The 25,469-nt window shown below is 44.3% G+C and overlaps 2 protein-coding genes across 3 annotated transcripts; one reads left to right on the plus strand and one right to left on the minus strand.

The window, feature by feature from the left end:
* prodha (proline dehydrogenase (oxidase) 1a) lies at window positions 1–10,522 on the minus strand. 2 transcript variants are annotated; one of them, XM_080017277.1, is made up of 15 exons: window positions 10,084–10,522; window positions 8,191–8,399; window positions 6,899–6,933; window positions 6,325–6,366; window positions 5,331–5,477; window positions 5,005–5,069; window positions 4,751–4,867; window positions 4,553–4,632; window positions 4,106–4,187; window positions 3,884–3,976; window positions 3,073–3,219; window positions 2,149–2,324; window positions 1,942–2,040; window positions 1,595–1,683; window positions 1–767 (listed from the first exon to the last, which is right to left on the minus strand). In XM_080017277.1, the coding sequence occupies exons 1-15, from the start codon at window positions 10,435–10,437 to the stop codon at window positions 577–579; spliced, it is 1,926 nt and encodes a 641-aa protein (XP_079873403.1). In that variant the 5' UTR covers window positions 10,438–10,522; the 3' UTR covers window positions 1–576. The 2 variants fall into 2 exon arrangements, with proteins under 2 accessions (XP_079873403.1, XP_079873404.1); XM_080017278.1 differs by lacking the exon at window positions 6,325–6,366.
* A 3,170-nt stretch (window positions 10,523–13,692) lies between these two features.
* On the plus strand, window positions 13,693–20,105 carry LOC307243463 (scavenger receptor class F member 2-like). Its single transcript, XM_080018286.1, has 11 exons — window positions 13,693–13,825; window positions 13,929–13,987; window positions 14,131–14,232; window positions 14,977–15,496; window positions 15,740–15,958; window positions 16,162–16,290; window positions 16,402–16,505; window positions 16,684–16,798; window positions 17,030–17,151; window positions 17,690–17,839; window positions 18,618–20,105. Exons 1-11 carry the CDS (start codon window positions 13,713–13,715, stop codon window positions 19,586–19,588), a joined length of 2,604 nt encoding a protein of 867 aa, XP_079874412.1. The 5' UTR covers window positions 13,693–13,712; the 3' UTR covers window positions 19,589–20,105.
* Window positions 20,106–25,469: the final 5,364 nt, after the last annotated feature.

Genomic DNA, 25,469 nt, shown 5'->3' on the forward strand with positions numbered 1-25,469 from the left:
TTCACTGGCAGTGTTTAATATAAAACATTTGATCCAATATATTTTTGACCTTGCAAAAGCATAGCTCTAGGAAAATAAACAATTAAAAAATTATTTATTACTTAATATTTGACACAATCTACCAGCTTTGGTGGAAAATTGTTAAGGACTGCCTAGAGATGTAGTTCACAAAACTGAACAGGAGAAAAAAATAAGTTCACCTATTATTAGCACAGTAATAACTAAACACAAATCATGAACTAGTCAACACAACGAGACTCATAAATGAATCAATGAAAAATTCTACAAACAAACCAAAAACCAATAAGTTACACCAAACAAAAAACATTCAAATCAACATTACACACCGTGTCGTAGCCGTTAACTCCCAGTTAAAGTCTAAACAGGCACCTGACAACTTTTTTAGATGACAATTTAAGCACAAATAAGTAGAATAAATGTACAACAGGTGAAAATAAAGTTTCGCGATTCAGGGCGTGACGGCACCGAGGAAGGTTCGTCTCGCTTCACAAATGCTTACACCGAATAAAAATGGAATGCTTAAAAAAACCCACGTTGAGGGTGTGTGGGTGCGGCTCAGTAAACAGGCTTGTAGAAGACCTCGCCTCCGAGGAGCCGGCGCTTGAGCTCCTTCCACAGCAGGCTGCGCTCCCTCTGAGAGCCCTTCATGAGGCCGCGGTTCTCCTGCGCGCGGCGGGACAGGTACGGGATGACCTCGTTCACGGGGCCGTACGGGACATACTTGTAGACCGGAAAGCCTGCTTGACCTGCGCTCCAAAAAAAATTACAATTAAAATAAATAGATTGATAGAAGGGGACAAACGGCAGAGCGGGAACACAACGTCTGCGTCACTCCAAGTGCGTGCACAGCCCCGATGATCTTATTTGAGTCATTTATCGGATATATTCTATATTATGCTGTTACTTAATGATATACACTGATCATAATTTATTTCACATTACACTACCATATAACAGCTCATAGATTATTCTTATACTGTTTTGAATTAAGTTTATAGCGTACTTTACTACACTATATAATATTGTTAGAAATGTAATAGATCTACCATTGCCACTATATTGGTATTACTGTGCAGCTTGTCCAATTTTGTGTTTACTTTTCATGATATTTTATCAGAAGATAAGATTTAGTCAGGAATGCTGTCGTCCTACTTAGTCACCAGTCAATAGTCCAGTTTTTAATGATCCAGTGACCCTTCTTCACCTTTTGATTTATAAAAGCATTAGAAATTAAAGGTGCTGTTTCAACACAGTCTATGGACACAACTCTCTGAAGGAAAGTTTTGATTATTACCATGTTATGTATAAGTAAACTTTAGGATCCGCACCACTGACCTGCAGTGGTTTATTTTGTAATCTTTATCAGACTGCTATGGACACCAAGGCCTTGAGCTTGTTTGTTTCCAAGTTAGCTACCGTACACATCGCTGGATGAGCTTTTCCAATTGCGGACGTAAGCAAAGACGTCAGAATCTGAAAGTTATATATGTGGCCAAAATGGTCTCACGCCCGGCCTTCGTGTTTCCGATTGCATAACAATCTATTTAAAGTATCCGTCTATACAGCCACATACCCAGTGGGAAACTGATCTGGTCACACATGCCCAGCAGCTGTCCAAAGTAAACTTTATTCTCTGTGGGGGGGAGGCCCATCTCATTCATCCTGAAATGATTCAAAACAAATACATAGTGAAGCCCAAAATATTGTTATTGAATCATTTATAATGACTAAAGTTAATCTGTGTTCTTAGCGCACATACTACAACAACTAAGCAATGCTGACAAACCATGACAGTTTCTTTCAAAGCAATGGATCTGTGTTAAGTCAGAGAGGCTAATACCAAGGTCTCAAAACATGGTCAAACTAAATATGTCGCTGTGTAAAACTATTTTTGCCTGATCTACATCGGGTTCAACGTACTTGTCTAGCGTGAACTTCACCGTATCTTCGTTGTGGGATGCCACCATAACGTTGGCTTTTCGGTTGTGCTCGATCTCTTCTAGGACGTACTCCAAACACCTTCACGCAGGACAACATATGAAGTTATATATATTCAGATACAAACAAAAATACTCTGCAACTGACTGTAAAAACCCCTCTTTGATACTGAGTGAGGCCCTTACTCACTTGTGGTACATTCTATTCGTGGCTTCATAATCTGGATTGATAGGGTCTTCGTATCCGATCTCCTTGGCCCGGTCCCTCTCCTGGTACATGTAGGCCCCACGAACCAGTTTGGCTCCAAAATACCAACCCTCCCTCCGGGACAGCTCCACATCCACAGTCACATTGTCATAAGCTTCCTGAAATCACAAATTATTTATTACATTCATATTTTAATTATTTCCAAATGGAGTTCACCTTCCATTGCATTTTTTTTATTACATTTCACTGCATATATGTATGAAAGTAATGTGAGTAAGTAAAGTAAAATGTGACAAATAAAAAAAAAATCTTGAATCTTGTTTTTTCCAGGAAGGCGTGGAAAAATGATCCGGCACAAATAATTATAATTTAGACAGGACCTAATTTTACATCCTTTGGCAACATGAGCTAGTCACATATTCATTTTCGAACTGTGGCAATAACAAAGGCAAAGAAAATCTATAATATAGCTGTTGTAAAAATTGCTGCACCCAAATGTATTTATTCCTGTTATAGTTGTTTTAAGAGAGTAGGGGGTTATGTGGCACTCAAGTGATCCTAAAGATGGTTATCCTGTCATCCTTAGGAGGATCATCTTAGAGATGACATAACACATTGCGTGAAATATCGTCGTTTTCAGTGACATACTAAAACCAGTGGGACCATAGTACACATACGGAGGATGTAATTGGCATTCATTGCAAATGTCAGAAATATTATCTAATATTCAATATGCAGCATTCCAGTCTGACAGGACAAACAGCACAGTCTTTAACAACCCTGCAAAAATAAAGACGATTAGTCACATACTGTAACGCCAGGAAGGGATTGGACGTTGTACTATACTATAGAATGTACATGTTTTTTCAAGATTAATCATAATGTACAGGGTGCTTTCGAACCCACCTTGAGGTAACACTGGTAGGTGTTGAAAATCAGGGGCTTTTCTCTGTTAAATATCCTCTGCATTTCCAGGGTGAGTCGGCTGATTGCTGGTTGGAAGTACGTCTGCTCCGCGTCCACCATCAGCCTCACACCGTTCTCCACGGCATGCTGCGACACACAAACACCTTCATTTCCCTCACTTACCGGGCAAGCCAGAGCCTAAATATGGACTAGTAATCCACCCAGAGTAAAGTTTTTAGTCAATGTGCTATAACGAGTATCTGTAACAGACTGGCACATACAGAGCGGTTCATAGAAGTGGTAACATTTCCTAACATTTGTTAGCGGTAAGTAGTGGTCACATTTTTGTGGTAACAAGTTTTAAAGGGGACCTATTATGCAAAACCCAAATTTACAGTGCTTGTGCACATACATGTTGGTCTCTGATGGGCCTGCCAACACACAGACAGAAAGACGACTCAGTCAGTTCATTGTGAGCTGTCTATTTCAGAAAAAGTGTCCTGAAACAACCCGTTCACTTTTGCAGCCAAACACGATCAATTCAATTCTATTCAATTAAATTCAAGAGGTTTATTTGTCACATACATATACACCTCTTGAATTGAATTGAACTGAATTGAATTGAATTGATCGGGGTTGGCTGCTTTAGTAGAATTGGAACAGTCCCCCATCGGAGTAACTCAACAAACTAATCTTTCAAAATAAAAAGGAGTTAATAGCAACGGTCGTGACAAAAATTAAGTCATTTTAATAATTAAAATAGGGCAGTTGCTCATTTCAAACTGCAATATCCATCTTTTTATTGCCTTACCTTGGCCAGGACATCCATTCTCTGCAGCATCCTCTTCATCTGCTTCTCTTCCTCCATTGTAAATTTTTTCAACAGCGGCTCCAGCTGCCCCGTCTAAAAAATAAATACACAAACACCTTGAAGGTTGGGACACAGAAGCCCCAGTGATATCTTGGCAAGAATCAAAGATAAATATTTGAGTGGGGAAAAAACAACAACAAAAAAAAAACGGAGCCATCTCACCTCTAGATTTGGGACCATCAGGAGATCAGAGATTCTTGTAGTGTCATTTATAAGACTATTCCAGTCCAGCAGATCTATTGCCCTGTGAGCAATACAAGAAAATGCCAATGAATGCTAAATTCTATTCAATATCATCTGAGATGCAAAATGGCATAAATACGATGGTAACGTGAAATAAAATCGGTTGTTCGAAGGATTGTCCAGAATATTATGAGATATTCCAATTCTGTGTTTACATTTAATGATATTTGATCAAAATATATGGCTCAGTAGGGAATACTATCATCCAAATAACTCCAGTGTCACGGTTCAGTTTATCTCGACCCATTCATACATGCACATTTTAATACAATTATATCACATTTGTTGATAACAACCAGTCAGGCTATCATTTTAAATAACCAACAAATACATAACTGTTGACTGCTTAACTACTTCATGCCTCACCCCGATGAGCCCAATTTCTCTCCGGTAAACCAGTTCTCGATGTCGTTCTTGGCTCCAACGCCGAGCCTCGTTAAACTCTCCTGCAGAAAAAACAAGTGATTCAATAATACATCATAATAATACAAATGTATTGGATGCAAGGTACTAGGAAGGGTGACTGGGTTCCAGCATCTCCCTTTGGCTTCAGGCAACACTGACCATCAGCTGCTCGGATTCCAGTTTTTGCTCTAACGCAGCCATTCCCGATTTCCCTTGCTGCGCCGCCAGAAGGTTGAAGAACCGTCTCCATTTGACCAGAACCTCCGAGAACTGGAGCTGTTTGAGAAGAGCAGTTGAGCAAAATGATATCGCCGCATCGCCGTTTGACTGCGTGTGGGCCAAAGAGCCGAGGTTAGACGTGTGAAAAAAAGAGGAACATAATTACTGAGGTGACGGTAAGCAGGGAAACTCACGAGGAATTGCGGGCGACCCAGGGCGGTCATTTTAACGGCGGAAAAGCCATCCTTCGAACTTCCCCCTGAAAGGCAAAACCAAAAAACCGCTTAGTCATACAAATTTCTTCCTTTATCGCAAATACCTGCAAAGTCTGTAAGGGGTGCAGTATTTTGGCTGAAGCGGGCAAGGAAAGCTGACCTCCTGTTTATCTCCGGGGACTGAATCGTATCGCCCCTCACCACTTCCCTTTATGCCGATTTAACGATTTTAGAAACCGACTCGTTCACCATTTTCCACAATGGATGTTCAACGTAAAACACGTAAACCCCGAAGGAGAACCCACCGGAAGCTCGGATGCAGTTTATGAAGGTCTCCATCTGGTTGTCACATTTGGATTCGTCGGCGTAGAAGTACGTGCGCGCGCTGATCACGCCTCCGCGCCGGTCGCCGAACTGGCGATGTGCTCGGTACTTCTTCTCGCGATCCACGTCTGGAAGCGGGAAAAGAAAACCCGGAGACAAATTGGGGCAGTGGCTCAGGAGGTGGAGCGGGTCGTCCAGCAAGCGGAAGGTTGCCGGTTTGATCCCCGGCTCCTCCTGGTAGCGTGCTGATGTGTCCTTGAGCAAGACGCTTAACCCCCTAACTGCTCCCCGGGCGCCTGTATATGGCAGCCCACTGCTCCTAGACATGTCAGTTATTAGGATGGGTGAAATGCAGGGAAATGCAAATTTCCCCGTTGTGGGACTAAACGAAGTATATATAAAAATAAACAGCCAGATAGTTTGTGTCACTAATAGGATTTGCTTCATGAGGAGCCCGATGCTTTTTGTATCAAAATTTGCACGACGTCACGTTATGTCATCAGACCGAACGGACAATCACACAATCAACTTTCAACTGATATCACATTGGCATTAAACGTCTGGCTTCTTACGTCTTATCAAAGAACGGTCAATACAACACCTGGCATTATAAGGACACTGAAAGGAAATGGAGCAAGATAAAGAAATGAGGGGAGATGCAACCATTTTATATTCTGTAGGGAAAAATAACAAATCAGGAAATGAAGACGAAGGAAAGTATTGGTGGAATACACCCAGTCCCATAATTCCACACACCTACTCCCATACTCCCACACCCACTAGCACCAGTTAAGAATCATAAGAACCAGTGGCAGATAGAAGAACCATTGGCTCAGTATGTCAAAACCACTCGGCAAGCACATTCAATAATAAATGCAAAAGAGCCCTTCTCCCATTGAAAAAAAAAAAAAAAAAAACGGTGTTAGAAAACGTCCCCCAACACAGAAATCGAAGGCATTTTAGAAACAAGTTTACTGTCGTCAGACTCCTGTGCAATGAAGAATTCGGCCGCCTGTGCTGCAACAAATTAAGTAGAAATCATCTTAAAATCGACTTACAACAAGGAAAAGGGCAATGGGCTTTTATTTTCAAATCGAGACCGCCAACAAAACTGTTTCCCCCGTCCAGCGCAAAACTGAAGCTTCAGTCACATCCGCCTTAACCACATTGTTTTTTTCCTCTGATTGTATTATTATATCACACTGCGTGCACTGTGGCAGTGACTTAAAATCGCAAAGACAGTGAATTGCCAAGTTGAATGTCGTGAACATGAACTAGCACTGCGTTGTATTTACACAGGATTCACCTCCGCTCTGCTCTTGCTTGGGATGAAAATTTGATTTTGATGATTGATGATTATGCAGTAAGAATCCTGTTGATTTAGTTCATGTTTTCTATTAGTCGTTGATAGACAAACAACCCCCACGGGATAATAAAGCGTTATCTTGTCGCACACGTCGCCGATAAAGGATGAAAACGACATTTTTGGTGGTGGACTCTGAGACTGTATGTTTCAGCAGTGAGTATTAGTTCCCAGCAAGAGACAAACCTGGACTTTCTTTTTCCGCTTCAGACACACATGAACTGAAAGAGAGGAAGAAGCTTTGCATCAGTCATGTCGTCACACGTCCGGCAAATGAATACATGTACATGTCATTGAATGCAACAACTGCAGTCTTTAAAATGTTCTGAATGAGATTTGCTTAATTGTGGTTTTAATGCATTATTATATAACAAAGCCCCTCCCATTACAGTAGCCATATCTGAGCCATGTTTGCATTATTATGTGAATGAGTTGCACATTGAGAAGAAGGGCGCGTCACGGCACGCACTTGGCTGCGCTACTAGAAGCCTTATATTGGCCTTTGTTATCTAAATAAGGTTAAAACAACGTCTGCGTCGTGATAACGATTCTAAACAAAGGAACGGGCAGTTCCTCCTGAAACCGGGGGCGATGAGAAGGCTGCAGATGCCTCTGACGCTGACATTCTGGACATTTCTCCGTCGGCATTCATCCAAATGAGCCGCAACGTGAGAGTCAGAAACGACCCCGGGGGCAGAATGTACACGGCGTGGTTTCCTGGTTTCCAGGAAACGCGTGGTACTTGGCAGTACCTCACCTTGTCACGTATGGAATTTTAAGACGATTACTTCAAAATGTTTAAAATATATTTCTCACCTCTCAAGTCATGAACATATTACTCACATGTTCTCCTCGGTCAATGCAATGGGCCTACATTTTTGAAGCTCCCACACTATTTGAAGGTGACACGCTATTGCCCAAACCGAATGGGAGCTTGTTTTGCTTCTGTCCCGTGTTACATAACACCCGTGGCGTAGCCAGGGCAGGGCTTATTATGTTACTGAAACAGACTGGCATGTGCTGCTGCCGCTGGTGATTCGGTTCCTGGAGTTGGATAATCATGCTCCCAACTCAGCCAATCAGAATAAAGGGGTCCGGTCAACTTGACTAATGGGGGTTAGGCATTTCTTGGCAGCCGCAATGAAAAAAACGATACCCTGTCTACAGTCGGTTTCAAGTGGATGGCGGGTCACATGATGGGATGTAATATGAACTATGCAGGGAGGAGGGGAAAAATGTATAGAGCTCAAGTCTGGATTTTTTTTTCTTATCTGCACAGTTAAAGTTCTTGTGTTCACTGGAAATGATTAATTTATAAATTATAATAAAAGTATTATTATAAAAGTATATTACAGTGTCAGACGCAACTCATTAAAGTGCACAGTTTTGAATATGATTAGGATATTTTTCCTGAATTAAAAAGTAAAGGCTTCCTTACAAAAGGCCGATCAGTTTGCCAAACTCCAAGCCCTACTCACTCCATCTCCTTCTTCTCTGCTTCCTCTTGGGTTAAGTCCTCTTCCACACTGTAATCGAGAACAGCCCCTACACCAAAAGCCTGGTTCTTCTGAATCAGGGGTTTGATGGCGTTATGGTCTTCCCCCGCCACAAACTGCCCATAGAAGGTCATCTTCATCAGCTTCTCAAAGAGGCGCTGGCCAAAGACCTTCTTGCTTAGTGCCATCAACTGGAAAAAAAAACCAAACAAACAAACATATTTTTACTTTGTATATACGGTACGTTATATATGTAAGAAAACTAGCACAATTTATTACGTTTTACAATGTGTGATTGTTTTTGTTTTTTGTCCATTTTTTTAATTTTTTTGGTTTATGTATATTGCCAAATGTTTTTCTTCTTGGTTAATTTTTACTTTTATTGCATTTTGCCAGTTCTTTGCTATTACTGAATTATTAGCCTGTTGTTTTGATGCGATCTGTTTGAAGACCGCAATTTCCACCCAGAGAAGAACTGCGGATCTATTGAACAGGATATCTACCGAACAAAGAAGCAGCTATTTACATTCTGTACAGAAAACAAATCAGGAAATGAAGACAAAGGAAAGTAACCGTAGAACACTGTACACCCACTCCCAAAACCCACACTCTCACACACCTACTCCCACACCCACTAGCATCAACCAAGGTTCACTTTCCCTTTTGCAAAACATGCAGACCAGCGCGCCCCAGCCCTTTAAATCCCTAACTAGACCCAGCAAGAACCAGTACAGCTAAAAAAAAACAGTATCAGCTAGAGCAACCAGTACCAGCTAGAGCAACCAGTACCAGCTAGAGCAACCAGTATCAGCTAGATAAACCAGTACCAGCTAGAGCAACCAGTATCAGCTAGAGCAACCAGTACCAGCTAGAACAACCAGTACCAGCAAGAGGAACCAGTATCAGCTAGAGCAACCAGTACCAGTGAGAGGAACCAGTATCAGCTAGAGCAACCAGTACCAGCGAGAGGAACCAGTATCAACCTGAGCAACCAGTACCAGCGAGAGGAACCAGTACCAGCCAGAGCAACCAGTACCAGTGAGAGGAACCAGTATCAGCTAGAGCAACCAGTGCCAGCGAGAGGAACCAGTATCAGCTAGAGCAACCAGTGCCAGCGAGAGGAACCAGTATCAGCCAGAGCAACTAGTACCAGTGAGAGGAACCAGTATCAGCTAGAGCAACCAGTGCCAGCGAGAGGAACCAGTATCAGCCAGAGCAACCAGTACCAGTGAGAGGAACCAGTATCAGCTAGAGCAACCAGTGCCAGCGAGAGGAACCAGTATCAGCCAGAGCAACCAGTACCAGTGAGAGGAACCAGTATCAGCTAGAGCAACCAGTGCCAGCGAGAGGAACCAGTATCAGCCAGAGCAACTAGTACCAGTGAGAGGAACCAGTATCAGCTAGAGCAACCAGTGCCAGCGAGAGGAACCAGTATCAGCCAGAGCAACCACTGGCCGGAGGCTCAGTATGTGGTGTTTTGTCTTTGCACAACAGCCAAGTGATTAACGCAAAAGAGCCCTTCTCCCACTGAAGCACAGTTGTTAGAAAACATCCCCTAGAAGTCAAGGGTATTTTAGAAATAAGTTTACTTTCGTAATGTGCTGCAGCACATGATGTAGAAATCATAATTCTTTATTGATTTATTTATTGCGTAATGCCAATTTCTATGCTATTATTATGAGCCTGTTGTTGTGATGTATGTTTCAACAGCGCAATCCCCACCCAGAGAACAATCAAGCATCTATAGTACAGTATATCCACCCGACAAAACGAATAACTAACTTAATTTCAACTTAATTCGTTTTAACTTGATTTCAAATACAGTACAGAAGACGGCTGCCAATGGGTGTAAAGTGAAGTTAGCCGCCAACCTACCTCCTTGTTTTTGTCAACAAGGAAGTCGAAGCTGCACAGCTTGAAGACCAACAGACTCCTCAGCAGCTCCGCGTTGCCCTTGCTCCGGTACGCTTCCCTGGTGTTGCCGAAGTCCACCGCGGCGCGGGCCGGCGGCCGGACGTCCCCGGCGGCGCCCGTCGCCCGGGCGATGACCTCCGCCGCGACGGCCTTGGCCGCGGGGGGATGCTCGGAGTCCTCGTTCCGGGGCTCCTGCTCCTGGGTCGAGGCGACGGTGGACCGGAGCCTCGCCGCAGGTGGGACTCGTGTCCGGCGGCGGATGCTCGTCTCCGCGTTGGCCCTCAGCAGCGACGCCGCCAGCCTGGTGTACGACATTGTGTCTGGGAATGGGAGTATGTGATGGTGTTTATTTGTTTTAAGTGTTTTTGAATAACTTGACCGGCTGCTCACTTCAAGTGCCTTTGCTAGAACTGTTGTCAGGTCGGGTGTCTCAACATATATATAAATGCTGGGTTCTAGCGGCCCCGCCCCCTCTGCCTGGGATTGGCTGGTGAAGAATGACGTAGTCCCAAGTTAACGTTCCGCGGGAGCGCGCGGGTCCATAATTAATTGATTATGAATCTGTTATTAAGTCCGTTCCTATTATTCTTTACGCACGGCGTGAAATGCACTGGATTGTATAAGAGAGAAGGAGAGCAAAAACACCGAAAGAAAAACCTACAAACAGATTGAAATGAAATGCACAAGAGAAGTCACGGCGATGACAGGTTAAAGTGCGATTTGGGCCTCGTTCTATGGACCACGTCAGGCGACAGCGACACGTGTTTTATTGATTTCAATCTTCCGCTCCTTGTTTGCGTATTAGCTCATTTTTCATTCCTTTCTCTATTGTATTCTCTCTGTATAAAATGATGATGTGCAGAGAAATAAAAGACCACTCTGCTTCACTTCGGTCCCCGAACACCCTGATGCTGGTTTTTGGCCCTAATGACCTCCTGGCTCCACATTATGCTGCTTATTACACGACTACCTACAGATTAAATGATGCCCCGCGACAACACTCAGCATTTACAAATCAGCTGTGTAATAATCTGTTTTATTCTCTATTTTATATCTATCTATTCTTTCTGTTTACATAACATAAAAACAAAAACAAATAAACAACAAACAACATGGAAGCAAGGGCTGAAAACAACTGATTCTCCTGAGCTGAGCTGTCCCAATAACTACGCTTTTGTTGGTCTGCCTGTCTGTCTGTCCGTCTGTCTGCCTGTCTGTTTGTCCGTCCCTCTGTCTTCCTGCCTGCCTGCCTGTCTGTCTGTCTGTCTGCCTGTCTGTCCCTCTGTCTGCCCATCTGTCTTTCTGTTTGTCTATCTGTCCATCTGTCTGTCTTTCTGCCTGTCTGTCCCTCTGTCTGCCTGTCTGTCTATCTGTCTGTCTGTCTGTCTATCTGTCTGTCCACCTGTCCGTCTGTCCATCTGTCTGTCTTAACACAGATAACACAGGCATTTTATTACTATTTATAATTGCTATTTATGACTATATTACCCTTTAATTGCTGTTATTAAAATGAGTGTTACAGTTTTTTTAAATCTATTTGTTTATTATTATCTTCTTTACTGTTTTACATTTTGTGTTCTTACTGTTTGGTTGTCTCTTTTGCAAATTAAAAGCCTTTTTGACAAACCCAAGAAAATGTAATCGCCGATAAACCCAATAATTCTAAGGTGGCTGGCGGTAAAACTGGACTGTTGCACAGCTGACAGAGCTGGGGAGATTCTGGGAAGGGCTTCTCACGCCAGTTCCTTCAATGTGTTAATAACCAATTTCAAGAAAGGAAACAGAGATGAACATAAGGCTACTTACTACAATGAATGTCAAAGCACCTACCTCTACTTCACATTTACAACAAAGGTTATACCATTTAAAGTCTCAGCAGTGCAAACATCCCTTATCAACTGCCCTATTTTATCTCGTATCTTGTACCTTATCCAAGTATGGTTGCCAAGTCGCCAATGTTAAATAGTTTTCATTGACATGCCGCCTGCTGTTCTCACACCGTTAGGAAAATCAATATTGACAGTGTCAAGCAAGATGGACGTGGACGGACGGGTGATATTTCCTTGGGTGCCAAACTGCTGTTCTGTTGGGCTGGGCTTGTGCACGTGGTAAGACAAACTGCCCTTCGAGCGTTTGAACATGATATCGTCCGAAATTCCACCGCTGTGTCGTTATTGCAGTTTGGCACCTCTTTCGTGATATGCTGTCACAGACACCCCCGTCCAATTTACGTTAATCTTTGTAATTGCATATTGGTGCACATCCTCACGGGCCTTAAGCATCTTGACATCCGCACTCTTCATGAAGACGTTTTTCTGCGTCTGCTGACGTTTCAGACACGTGATATTTTTGACATGATTCGCTGAGTTATCATGATCAGCTGGAGTTTGTCTTCATCATATCCTTATTTAGTTGCACAAACATGACATGATGCAACTTTTTTTTTTTTTATCTCAAGTCTGAACAGGTTTTGACCGGCGTTTCAAAGTCATTGTGCGAACAGCCAGCAGAGGGGAGTAGTAAGCTCTCACATTCTGGGTTTTGTGGAAGAAATGTGAAAGGGTTAGTGAGCGTCACCAGCTCTCACCCGGATAAAAACCAGGCTTTAGAAAGGTACACCTGCACCTGCTTTTTGGTGCTTGTGTATCGGCTTAGTGCCAACATTTTTGATGACTGTTTAGGGGTTCTATATTAATGTCAGGTTTATTGTACATTCATCTTTCTGCTTCGCTGTTTATTTCACAAGTTATATTCTGGGACTGTTTTGGAACATTGGAACATGACCTTTCATTTTTCAGGTCTCGTTTTCACTTTTCTTTGATTGTTTGAATTGTTTTGCTGTTATTTTAAGTTGGTATCTGTTGTTTTCCCATTAGTTAATATTAGTTTTATTGTGTGTTTTCCAAAGTTTCCATATACGGCCATTTTGTTTTAGATATTTGGATTGTATTGCATTATTATTATTCTGCCGATTGTGTTGCTGTGATCCATCCATCTATCCATCTATCTATCTGTCTGCCTGTCTGTCTGTCTGTCTGTCTGTCTGACAATCTATATATCTATCGATAGATAGTTTGATAGATATATCTATCTATCGATAGACAGATAGATATATCTATCAATCTATCCAGCCCACCAGGGGCATCGTCAGGAAAGGTTAGACTCAATTTTCAGATTCGGCTCTTGACGAGCGACTCTGTAAAAAAAAGATTCGTCCGATTCTCCAAGCGTAGGTCCATTTCATTCATTTGGTGTGAATGTCCAAAAATATAATACTTAGGGAGACTAATGTAAGCTGGACGCCATAAACCGCGTGGTCAAGGCATTAAGAGCGTGAGTAACGTCGCGACCCGTTTGCCGGAGTGACCCGACTCCTTTACAACTTACCGTTCGCTACAAACGGGTCGTTCCGGAGCATCGCCCGAGTCCGACCCCGGGCTCGGAAAGTTGTGAGCGGCGACGCGGGCGAGCTCCCGCTGACTCCGCCGAGCGTCCGTCCAACCGCATCAACTTTCATAGATAATAAACCGACGTTTTTTTTTTTTTCCTCCACCCGCTTTCATTCGCCGAGCGATGCCCTGCTCTCCACGATGGCAACCCGGGCCGTCGGCGTCGCGGTGTGTTTTCTGGGTTTATTCTCGTGTTTTGCGCGTTGCCAGCGAGAAGGACCGGATCCCGGAGGTAGAAACGTCTGTCAGTACGCGTGAGTATCAGAGCGTGTGTGTCCCCCCCCCCCCCCCTCCAAAAAAAATGTCTTTCGATCGAGTTGACTTGATTGATGAGCGCGTTTTCTCCTCTTCGAACAGTCCCGGGCTCTTTCGATGCTGTGACGGATGGAGTCTGCAGGCGGGCAGATGCTCCATAGGTGGCTCCGAGCGTCCCACGCGTTTAGTTGACACCACGGATTTGTGAGAGATGTTGAAATTCCCTCCCCTCCCTCCCTCGGCCGTTTTTCATCGTGTTTCTTTTTTTTGTTTTTGTTTGTGTGTGTTTTTTGGGTTCTTTCAGCCAAATGTGAAGGGAACTTCACCTGCGTCGAGAGAGAGGTCTGCGTGCGCCCCAACGAATGCCGCTGCCGCCACGGTTATTTCGGGGCCACCTGCGACACGAGTGAGACGACAGACGAGAGAGACAAGAGAGAGATCCTTGAGAGTTTCAGCCGATGAAACAAACTTTGCTGCAGTCATTCTGTGTGTTAAAGCGTGGTCAAATGCGAAAAAGATCATCGTTTTTTAAGTTTTACACAGTGGTATCAAGTGTGGAATTATTATTATTATTATTAATAATAATAATAATAATAATAATAATAATAATAATAATATTAATATTATTATACACCGCCTACACTTTATTGTTTTTATTTTTGTAAATTGTAATGAGGATCTTCATGAGCACTATCTGCAGAAAAAAAAGGTTTCATAGCACTTTATGCTGTATAATAATCTTTAATTCTATCAGGCAGCTGGATATAAAAAACGCTTTAACTTTTAATAATTACTCTCCTTAACAGGAACTTACTGTATATACATTTACTCAAGTAGAAATGTCAATGTGTGTAATAATTGTAATTTTAATTAAGTAAAAGGGTCTGATTACTTCTTCCACCACTGGTTATATATCATCTCTTAATTTTATAACAGTGGTATTGTGCAATTTCCAGCCACTGGAGTCAGTGATGATGGGCTGAACCGGTCCCCGAAAACTCAAAAACATGAAAACAGTGTGGCGTATGACAAAAACTGATGAAACCACACATTGATATTAAACATTGTGCAATGTGACTTTGAATCTTACAAATATGATATTGAAACTTTTTTTTTTTTTTTTAACATGTATTTCATCCTTACATTTTAGAATGCCCAGCACTGTTCTGGGGGCCCGAATGCAAAGGCAGGTGCACCTGCTATCCCTATGGACACTGCGATGATGTAACAGGAAGCTGTACCTGTCTCCCAAATCGCTGGGGGGAAGATTGTGAGCTCTCCTGTGGATGCCAGAAGGGTACATGCAACCAAGAAACTGGTGTTTGTACGTGCTATCCGGGCTTCTGGGGCAAGCAGTGCTCCAAAAGCTGCCTCTGCAGCGCCAACTCCGTGTGCAGCGCCGCTTCGGGGCAGTGCAGTTGCAACCCCGGATGGTACGGGCGGAACTGCAACGCCCAGTGCGCGTGCAACGGCTCTCCTTGTGACCAGCTCACCGGTCGCTGCAAGTGCAGAGAGCGGTTGTGGGGCTCCCACTGTGAACGCATGTGCCAGTGCATCCACGGACGCTGCAACCAGACCGACGGCTCGTGCACCTGCAGGCCGGGGTTTCGGGGGAAGCTCTGCAGAGAACCGTGCCCGGCCGGTTTCTATGGGCAGAACTGCAGAAACAGGTGTGTGACATTTCCGACGTCGGTTTCTGCAACGTTTAATATTTGAGCAGCAGCGTTAATATATGGCATGCTTGTTTATAAGTCCTAAAAGGTAAAATGTATGTGTAGGTTGTCTATTTGGTACAATAACCGCTCCAGTGTCATAAATAGTGCCAGAGATCATCACCTGTGCAGGCTGCTACAGCTGTATAGTATTATGGATGTTATTGACATGTCACCCCTGATACGTGCTCTGCTTTTAAGGTGTGGCCACTGTAAAGGTCAACAGCCCTGTAAGGTGATGGAGGGCCATTGTGTGACCTGTGAACCGGGCTGGAACGGCACAAGGTGTGACCAGATGTGTGTGAACGGGTTCTTTGGGGAAAACTGCCAAGAGTCGTGCCCGTCATGCAAAGACGGACACTTCTGCAACCGTGTCGATGGCAAATGCTCCCACTGCAACCCTGGCGGGATGGGTGACAGGTACGTAAACAACCAGTTGTTATCACAAATAAAACTGGTTCCCCTTTGGCCCGTTTGGACACACGCGCGTTAAATCACTTGAAATTCGCTGCGGCAGAAATATCGATCAATTCTTAATTTATTTTACACAGAACGGTAACATGAGGATAACCTTTTTTTAACACCTGGTAAACATTGAGTTTTTTTTTTTTTTGTCGTCTTAGGTGCGAGGTCAGGTGCCCCAGGGGAACCTACGGAGAAAACTGTGCCAACAAATGTAAGGATTGCTTCAACGGCACATGCCATTTTGTGACAGGAAATTGTCTCTGTGAGCCAGGCTTCCATGGAGCAGTGTAAGTTATTGTAAATACAGTAATTTAAACAATGTATAATAATTGTGAGCCCAAACCGATTCATTGGACTCCTGTATCAAATGTGTTTACTTTTTCTTTTCTTCTGTGCAGTTGTAATATGAGCTGTTCTGCTGGTAAATATGGCGTCGATTGCGCCCATGCCTGTTACTGTCATGAGAATAACTGCGATCCAGTGACCGGAGCGTGCATCCTACGTAAGATGCTCAGTAATACATTACTTTACAGATTTTTTGTGGATGGTGTCAAATGCGCCCACCATAAATCCATGTATTAATAGTTTTTTGTGCAAACGCGGAAAATTCTTGTTTACTTCCACAGAGCTGCTGTGAAAAATGTCGTAACATTTGTCGCCTCTAACTCTCGACCTTGCAGAGACCAATCAGAGGATGGGAGTGATGGCAGCCGGGGTCCTGGTTTCTTTCCTTTTCCTTTTGCTTCTTTCAATGCTTTGCTGCTGCTATTTATGCAAACATAACAATATCAGGGGGTAAGCACATTTTACTGTTGCACTTTACATAATGATGATAATAATGATAATGATGATTATGATTTTATAATAATAATAATAATAATAATAATAATAGCAACAATAATAATAATGACAACAATAATAATAATAATAATAATAATAACAATAATAAAAAAATAAAATGATAATAATAATAATAATAATGATACAATTAAGTTAAGTCTATTTCACTCATATTTTCTCTTACAGTAGTTCTGAGCAAGAAGAGGAAAAAACGCGAAACAAGCAAAGACTTTGCGGCAGATTCACAAGAATAAGTTCCAAACTGCCTCGTGTACCGCTGAGAAGACAGAAGCTGCCCAACATTCTTGGTATGACTATATCGCCAAATCTCAGGCTGTGTGATTTAACATATTCCTCTATGTACTCTAGTCGGTGTAAACGGTGTCATTGCCACTTATTGGATGTACAGATTGCGAGACGCTTTTCACCGAAAATATGGAGATGTAAATTTGAAGTTATTTACCATTATTTAATTTCGCCTTATTTTGTTGGTATTGTTTACGTTATAAAACTGCGACTTGGAAATGATGACCAATTTGTTTAGAACTATCTCTCTTTCCCTCACACACACACACACACGCACGCACACGCAGACACACACACACACACACACACACACATTCCATAAGGGCCCCTCTGGACCACTAACAGGAAGTGGCATAATTACCCCAACCTAGAGCAGAGGGAAGGGGATAGGGGGGCGTTGTGAATTTATAAAATATAAATGGTGGTACATACAAAGACAAAACAACAGCAACAAATATCTTTTGCATAAATGCAGGTTTCTGGAGGCGGTGTCGTTATTTGCATTTAACAGTTCTGTACCCGCGCGGCATTTTTCCACAGTGACACACCACGACACTGAAAACACCTTCAACTGCAGTTTCATCGAGCCCCCGTCCACGGCGGAACAACTGTCCCCGCCCGGCTCGTCCCGGGGGTCGTACTGCTCGGCGCAGACCACCGAGGACGGCCACGCTTGCTCCGATCGGGGTGGTGAGTTGAGAGTCCGGCCAGTTGGCTTCTCCGGAGCACGCAGTGCGTGCTCCGTTCGTCGCCGCCATCTTCGGCTCATTAAAACGACGTGTGATCTTTGATGCAGATCGCGGAAAACTTTCTGACGTAATCCAAACGATCCCAACAAACGAGACGCAAGTCATATCCCGTCCCCGAAGGGGAGGGATGCACTGTTGAACTGTTGAATTGTCCGGAATCGCAGGAAGGATGTGATTGCTTACAGTACGGGCGGGTAATGGTCTTAAAATGATCGGCCATCTCCTTCTAAAATACAAAGATTTCCTGTGGTTATTGCGCTGAAAAAGGAGATGAGATGAGTTAGAAGAACACATACAGTGATGCCAAAGTGGACCGAAGCAGTTTCTCAACCCAGCGGAGGCAACAGAAAGCCCCCAAAAAGATTGAATGAGGAAAATAATAAACAACTTGTGAATTAATTTTCAAGTTTTTGACAAAGCGGTAAATATTAATGAAGAAGGTTGATGATAATTGGACAAAGGACAAAGGGATCAATAGTTTGTATTTGACTCACTTTAACTTGTATTTTCAGCATTGTAATGACAATATTATGTTTCAATTTTGTACATATATTTGTATAATGGATATCAAGGGAATTTTTTTTTACCGACAATCGGATGCATAGATAAGTATAATATTTAATAGTCTGTTGTACACAATGCCAGCTAGAACAGAAGTGCATTGTGTGTTATTCTGCACCCTTCTCATTTTCCAGTGCTTCCTTTTGTTTTTTATCTAGAAAGCGTGAAGGAAAACAAAAGCAAAGGAGACAGGATCAACCAAACGGTGACAACCCTGCTGGGGGACGAGGACGACCTCTCAGAGACGGAAGCCACGCCCGAGGACCCGCACCCGGATCCCCAGAGCTCCCCCGGCAGCGCCTCGGGGGCCTTGCTGCCGCAGCCATCCCGACGGCCCGGCAACCGCCGGGAGATCGACGGAGGCGATAGCTGTTTTACGGACGAGAAAACGCGTAAGCCCAGGCCGCCCGACCCGTCCTCGAGGCCCAAAACTTCTTGGATCCATCAATCTGGGGTGTCCGCTCCGAATCGCAAAGCTCGGGCGGACGCAGTTCCAGGCGACGGGAAGGACGCTGCGAGGAAAGCCGGAGCGCGGCCGGGGAACGCCCGGTCAACGTCCGCCGCGGATAAGGCCGGCGCTCACGCAGAGCGCGAGGCCTCCAGGAACCCGCGTGCGGGATTCATTCCGCTGGACCAATTCAACGGGGCTGTGCAAAATGTTTGGGGACAGATGAGGAAGATTGGTGCCAACAGGAATCCCGATGCTGCCATAGACTACCATCTGGTGAAAACCCCCGCCTCGTTCAACGCTCTTCGGCCGCACGCGACGTCCGAGACGACGTCCCCGTTCGCCGCTCAGCTGAAAGAGAAGACACAGGCGAACAGCCCCGCGCCCCCAGCCCAGTGGACACTGGGCCAGACGGGGACCAGTCACCTGGACGGGGCCGAACACTGCCCGGCCCTGACCTCCGGTACTTTACCGGATGGACATTCGACGCCAAAGGAAGTGAAAATTCCAATTTCGGCGAGAGGGAATTCAGAAAGTTTGGCGCAAGGGGCCACCGCGGTGAAGAAGACGGCGATAAAGAAGCCCAAGCGAAAGAGAGAAGGACGTCTGGAAGGACGTATAGATTCCGAAAGAAACCCCCAATTAGTCACGCAGCCAAGACCTGAAGATTTAACTTATTAGAAATTTCAACTTTCATATGAACAAACCGTAATCCACAGACTTTTATGTCTTGATGAGTGGTAATAGGCACCAACATCCATGAAAAGGGCGTTATATTGCATTGTATTATATCCTACATGCTAGCGTATTCATTATAGACTTTGAAGAAAGTGAGTCATGTCTACTCATAATAAGGCGTGTGTTGCTTTGTAGAGTGCGAAATGTATGCATCTTCGTTTTATATTATGCACTGTGACTCAGATATAGTACAAATAATACTTTACAAATCATATTTTATCAATGTTATTTTCTCTATTTACTCAGTACTTATAATGTCATTCATTGTTGAAACAGTGAGGCCGTTTCGTTCAGTTCTACATTTAAAGAATTATATAAAGTGTTACCTAAGCTGTTATACCTGACACGTGCGCAGCAGCTGCAGGTAACGCTCTTTAGACGCGAGACAGGAAAATGTTAAGTTGTTTTAAGACCTTATCTTGCAGCATTATTAGTTAAACGCATGCTCCGGGTTTAAAAAACGGACATTAACTTCACCTCTTCACAACTTTGTAGTGCTTTTTTTAAAAATACTGTTTTATAAAAACGTATTCTCGTTAATGAAGCCGATCTTCTTGTACTGGCCGCCGAGACAATAAAAAAAATCCATATTCATGTCTTTTCAATTAGTGCATTTTCAATCTTTTTTTCCGAGGGAAACCGCTGAAGAAAACTTGTGGAACTTGCTCGCCTTTGGACTTAAAGTAAGGGCCGTACGAATTCACAAGAAAACAACCCTCCGCTGCGCCCACCGTATAAACAACATAGGCAGGCCAACCTGAGACACAACCGGAAAACAAGAGCGCTTTTCACACTGGAACAATGTGGGATCTGTGCCGCGGCGTATGTTCAACGCGGCTGCGTCGGGGCATGTGTGCCGCAGTTGTGTGAGCTGCGGAGGTTTAGGGGAGTAGTAAAAATAAAAGAAAAAGTTTGTGTAATGGTTAATTGAATCCAGATTCCGCTGGAGCCAGCTGCAGTGGTTCCAGTGTCCGGTCCGTTGAGTCCATCCTCCCATGCTGGAGAGAAAAAAAAACCCCAAAAAAACCTTTTATTCATACCTACATTTCACAAACTGAAAAAAAACGGTCTTTACATGCCAGGTCAGGGAGTTGGAATGTACGGGTTTTTGGGGCATAACTTCTGCGTAAGGCGTTGTGCAAGCATTGCAAAAAAGTAACACCGCGACTACGGACATCTCGGAGACGGTTCCCGTGACAACACCAGGATTGTGTAATCCCGTAAAAAGAAAATAAAAAGAAAATAAAAATGCTGTGTGGTTTCCATAGTGGCACAAGAAAGCATTTAGGTCTTGTTGTGATTACAACTTGTCCTTGAGGAGGTTGGAGGCAAGGGGAAATTAAACATGCAGAACTCAAGGCGGAAAACCAAAACCCACCCCACACACACACACACACACACACACACACACACACACACACACACACAAAAGTTTTTGTTGCCCTGCTTTCAACATTTTGCCCAAAGTTCTGTTTCATTATATCCTGCTTTCCAAAATGAACCAAACCAGCACGTTCTCCTGCTGATAGAAGTGAGATCTCCTTCACGGTCTAAAGGCTTTCCAGGCGCCTGCTTTTGTAAAACTAGTTAAACCCTACAACCGTACATGTTCAGTCTGTTCGGACTGCATTTGGTCTATCTGGCTTTTGTTATAGAGGTTATCATAATAAAAAGAAAACAACACACTAGAGATTGTGCTCTCAATCCTACTGTATAAATGACCGTGTATCTTTGGTTTAACCGTAGTGATGGGAGTCTGGGAGGCTTGATACAATCGGTCAGTGTTTAGAACGACCTCCGCCTTTCTTGTTTTCCAAAATAGAATAAAGGTTTAACAAATCTGAAACAGGGTTTGAAATGCCGTCTAAGCTTCTTATTGTGAGTCACAGTCCAGAAGGGCTGGACTGGGAAAAAAATTGGATAGCATGGTGGCCTCCGTGGAAGAGACATGACCGCAAATCTCGTAAAAAAACCCGCCAAAGGCCCTCTCTAAAACCAGCGTTTGGTACGTCCTTTCTGGGCTACTGTAGAAACATGGTGGTGCAAAATGGCCGCCTCCGTGAAGCGTACCCGCTCCCCATGTAGATATAAATGCCCCATTCTAAGGTAATAGGAACACAACATTCTTATTTTCATGGGATTATACATTTATTAAAACATGCTCATGAAAATTGTACTACATTTCTGCCATTTCTGTCAGTCTGGATAAAATACAGTGAAACTGTATTTTTTAACAGATGACTATACAAACATATAAATAGAATAAAGTAAAACCCAACTCAACTCCAAATAAATTCTTGACAAGTTTGGGATTTCTTTAGACTTCCCTCATCATGCTGTAAACAATAGTCCACAAATAACCAAGTGTGTGCATGTTGTATGACTTACACTGTATATGAAGTATGTGATTGCCAGCTACTGTTGCTACTCACTGTACCATACTAAGCTTTTAATTTATGGATAAACATGACATTTATTTTACTTACAATTTTGTATATATTTTTTTCCCCTCAACATTCAGACCGTTTCAATCCAGTGAGGGTTCAATAACTGATTCGACAAATCTCTCTCTGCCACTGCATAGACAGACTGCTTTGCTTGCAGGAGCTACGATGAAGCCACTGGTGCAGGGAATGCACTTGCTATCCTGTCAGCAGCTCTGAGAAGGACAGCTAAGTGACCAGGACACCAGGAGCTTAATAGATGCTGCCCTGTCTAAACACTCCCACTTACCCGTGACGTCGGTTCAGCCATATCATCAGCCATGATGATTCGCAGGCAGATTTGGCTGGTGCCCTCCCGGAGAATATCAAGAGGGACCTTACCAACATGCCCGTGGTACCAAGGAGAACCTTTCACGACTCTCTGTGTAAGTGTGCTGAACAGAGCTGAGCAGTCTCTGCGTACTCGGGAATGCGTGCAACGCATGTTCAGTCGCCCTGTGACGGCAAGGCAGAGACCACCGGGCCAGCAGCACCCATACCCGGCTGCTTGGGGTCATCAGGAGTATTGGACATATGGCAGGCACCAGGACTTGGAGGCCCAAGGCTTTGGCAATGCTACGCAAGGCTGCGTCAGTAGCAGCAGGGCTTCCAGCCCCGACCCACAGTGAGGGGCCTCTTAAAGGAGACTCCATCCACAGAAGGACAGGCGGGTGAAGCTCCAAATAACGCAGTCAAGTCAGCGAGCTCTGCGCCCATGGCGGGACTGCAAGATGCTTACACAAGGATCCTCTTAGGCAATCTGCCTTCAAGAAGGACATAAGTGTCCACAGATGCCTGGGCAGGCTAGGGAGCAGTCAGGGGAGGGCAGAATGGTGAGAAGTGTCTGGGAACCTCCATGGGACGCCGAACACATCAATGTGCCGGAGCTGCGAGCAGTGTATCTGGCCCTCAGGGCTCTTCTACCTGTCATACACGGCAGGCATGTCCTTGTGAGGACAAACAACTCTTCCACCGTATACCATGTCAATCATAAAGGGGGGACTGGCCTCAAGGTGGCACAGGACTGTCTGTTTTGGGCCTTCCCACGTGTGGCCTCACTCAAGGCAGATTATGTACCGGGGGTTCTGAACCAGGCAGTAGACCCTCCCTCCTGGTCCCAGGGGAGTGGAGACTGCACCCAGAAGTGGTGGTAAGCTTGTAGGCCCGCTTTGGCATAGCTCTCCGCATCCAGGGAGACAACCCATTGCCAGGTATGGTTTTCTATGAGACATCCAAGCGGCCCGGGGGGGCCTGGATGCTTTGTCTCAAGAGTGGCCGAAGGGGTTACTATACACTTTTCCCCCACTGCCAATGATTCCCCATGCGCTGAACATAATCGGATCTGGCATCCCAAGCCAGCTGTCATGCAGTTGTGGGCCTGTCCCTTTCTCAGTCCCTCTCTCAAGAACGTAATAAGGCTCTCCTGGAGACTATAATCAATGCCAGAGCACCCTCCACACGCGCCAATTACAAACAGATGGAAATTGTTGTCGTCATGGTGCCACAATAGGGGGTTGGATACTGTCAACTACCAAGTGGCCACGGTGCTCCACTTACTCCGGTCCCTGCTGGATTTAGGGAGGGCAGCTAGCACCCTGAGGATTTACACAGCTGCTATCACTGTCTTCCATGAGACAGTTTCTGAAGGGTGTTAACCCGTTGCGCCCAAGCAGGCGTCTGAGGGCTCCATTTTGGGACCTCCCTCTGGTAATGAGATCCTTGGCTACAACCCCATATGAAGCACTGGAGCAGTCTGATCTGAATCTCCTGTTGCATAAGACTGCATTCCTTTTAGCCGTATGTTCTGCCAGGAGGGTGAGTGAGCTACACACACTGTCAGCGAATGAGGAGTGCTTGAGGTAGTAAGTGGGAATGTCCCTGTGGCCAAACCCATTCTTCCTCCCTCAGGTGGGAAGCTCTCAGACAGTGAATCAGGCAACTGAAAGAGGCCTTCTGCCCTGATCCAGCTTACCAAGGGGGAGTGGCTCTTCATACATTGTGTCCAGTAAGGGCACTGAAAGCTGATGTTGAATTGTACACGGCTGCTGAGGCAGGCACACCCTCAGCTGTTTGTATGTTATGGCGCTAAAGAGTTGGGCCTCCGGTTGTCTTAGCAGCGTCCATCCCACTGGCTGGTGGAGTCGATTTCTCAGGCCTACTCAAGCCAGGGTCTCCCAGTCCCTGGAGGTCTGCTGGCTCACTCCACATGCAGTGTGGCCACTTCATGGGCAGCTTTAAAGGGGGTAGCTCTTGCAGATATATATGCGGCTGCATCGTGGAGTACTCCATGCAACTTTGCTCAATTCTATAGGGTAAATGTGATGCCTACAGCAATTGGCCCCACGGTTCTTATGTCGGCTGCCCGAGCGGGTTGGTGAAGTGGTGGAATCTTCCGTTCTTCGCGACAATGTTGGTATGACTCCTCCAAGGTGAAGACCGTGGTGACGGTCAGAGAGAGGTTAAAATAGATCGCAAGTTAAGTCCATAACTATGGATCTATGAGACCGAACGACGACTGTCACCATCTCTAGTCGCTCGGAACGGGCTGAGGCGTTCCACGCAGGAGGAAGTGGCGTGGTCACTGGTCAGAAAGCTTCATTAATGAATGAAGAATTGAGCTAAAATTAGTGAAATGTTAATCAAATATTCCACACCCTTTATTATGACTGCAAATTTAATACTCTCAAATAAAATTTCGGTGCTGCCCCATGAAACTAGCATCACCTGGAAGTTGATACTCAGTGAAATAATAGATATGAGGAAACTAGAGATATTAACAGAAGGTTAGTCAAGTATTAGCCTAAGAATAGACATAGTCCTCTTGTCGGTTTTATTAACTTTCGTCCAAAGCAAATAAGTACATTTGTCACAGTATCAAACCAACTAATCAGATAAACATTTTCTAGAAACTAGTAGAGTTAGAGGTTATTAGGGGTCCAGCACCATAGAAAGTTCTAAGAACCTTCGGAGGAACCAAACTTTTGTGTTTGCACTGTCATCCAGGAACAATCGAAATTCTTAGAACACCGTTCTTCAGGGATATTTAAAAGCCAGAAAAGCAACACGCAGTGACCGTTAATTTGGTTCAGACGCAAGTACACGGTGTAACTTTTGCTGCGTTTCACAGAACCCGGAAAACAAATACATACCTAACACGACTAAACTGGGCCCTGTGTACAGTGTGTGGCTGTTCTAACTCCCACACACCACAAGGTGTCGCTTCACCCATCCAGCACCAACCGCTTATTTATAGTCCTTTAACAGAAGCTTTTTTTCCCCCCAAAGCGACTTACAATAAGATACTTAATCAGAATTCTCTTTAAACTTAAAAAGACACTTCA

The sequence above is a fragment of the Zeus faber genome, assembly GCF_960531495.2.
Source record: "Zeus faber genome assembly, chromosome: 17".
NCBI classification, from domain to species: Eukaryota; Metazoa; Chordata; class Actinopteri; order Zeiformes; family Zeidae; genus Zeus; species Zeus faber.

What these genes read in the sequence shown, in the direction of transcription:
- prodha (XM_080017277.1), bottom strand. Translation starts at nt 10,437, where the DNA reads ATGTCGTACACCAGGCTGGCGGCGTCGCTGCTGAGGGCCAACGCGGAG. An exon ending in GCAGAGAAGAAGGAGATGGA is followed by an intron (nt 6,934 to 8,190) that starts GTGAGTAGGGCT and finishes CCTCTCTTTCAG; the next exon opens with TTCATGTGTGTCTGAAGCGG. An exon ending in GAATGGATGTCCTGGCCAAG is followed by an intron (nt 3,220 to 3,883) that starts GTAAGGCAATAA and finishes TGTGTGTCGCAG; the next exon opens with CATGCCGTGGAGAACGGTGT.
- LOC307243463 (XM_080018286.1), top strand. Translation starts at nt 13,713, where the DNA reads ATGGCAACCCGGGCCGTCGGCGTCGCGGTGTGTTTTCTGGGTTTATTC. An exon ending in GGGCAGAACTGCAGAAACAG is followed by an intron (nt 15,497 to 15,739) that starts GTGTGTGACATT and finishes TCTGCTTTTAAG; the next exon opens with GTGTGGCCACTGTAAAGGTC. An exon ending in GACCGGAGCGTGCATCCTAC is followed by an intron (nt 16,506 to 16,683) that starts GTAAGATGCTCA and finishes TCGACCTTGCAG; the next exon opens with AGACCAATCAGAGGATGGGA.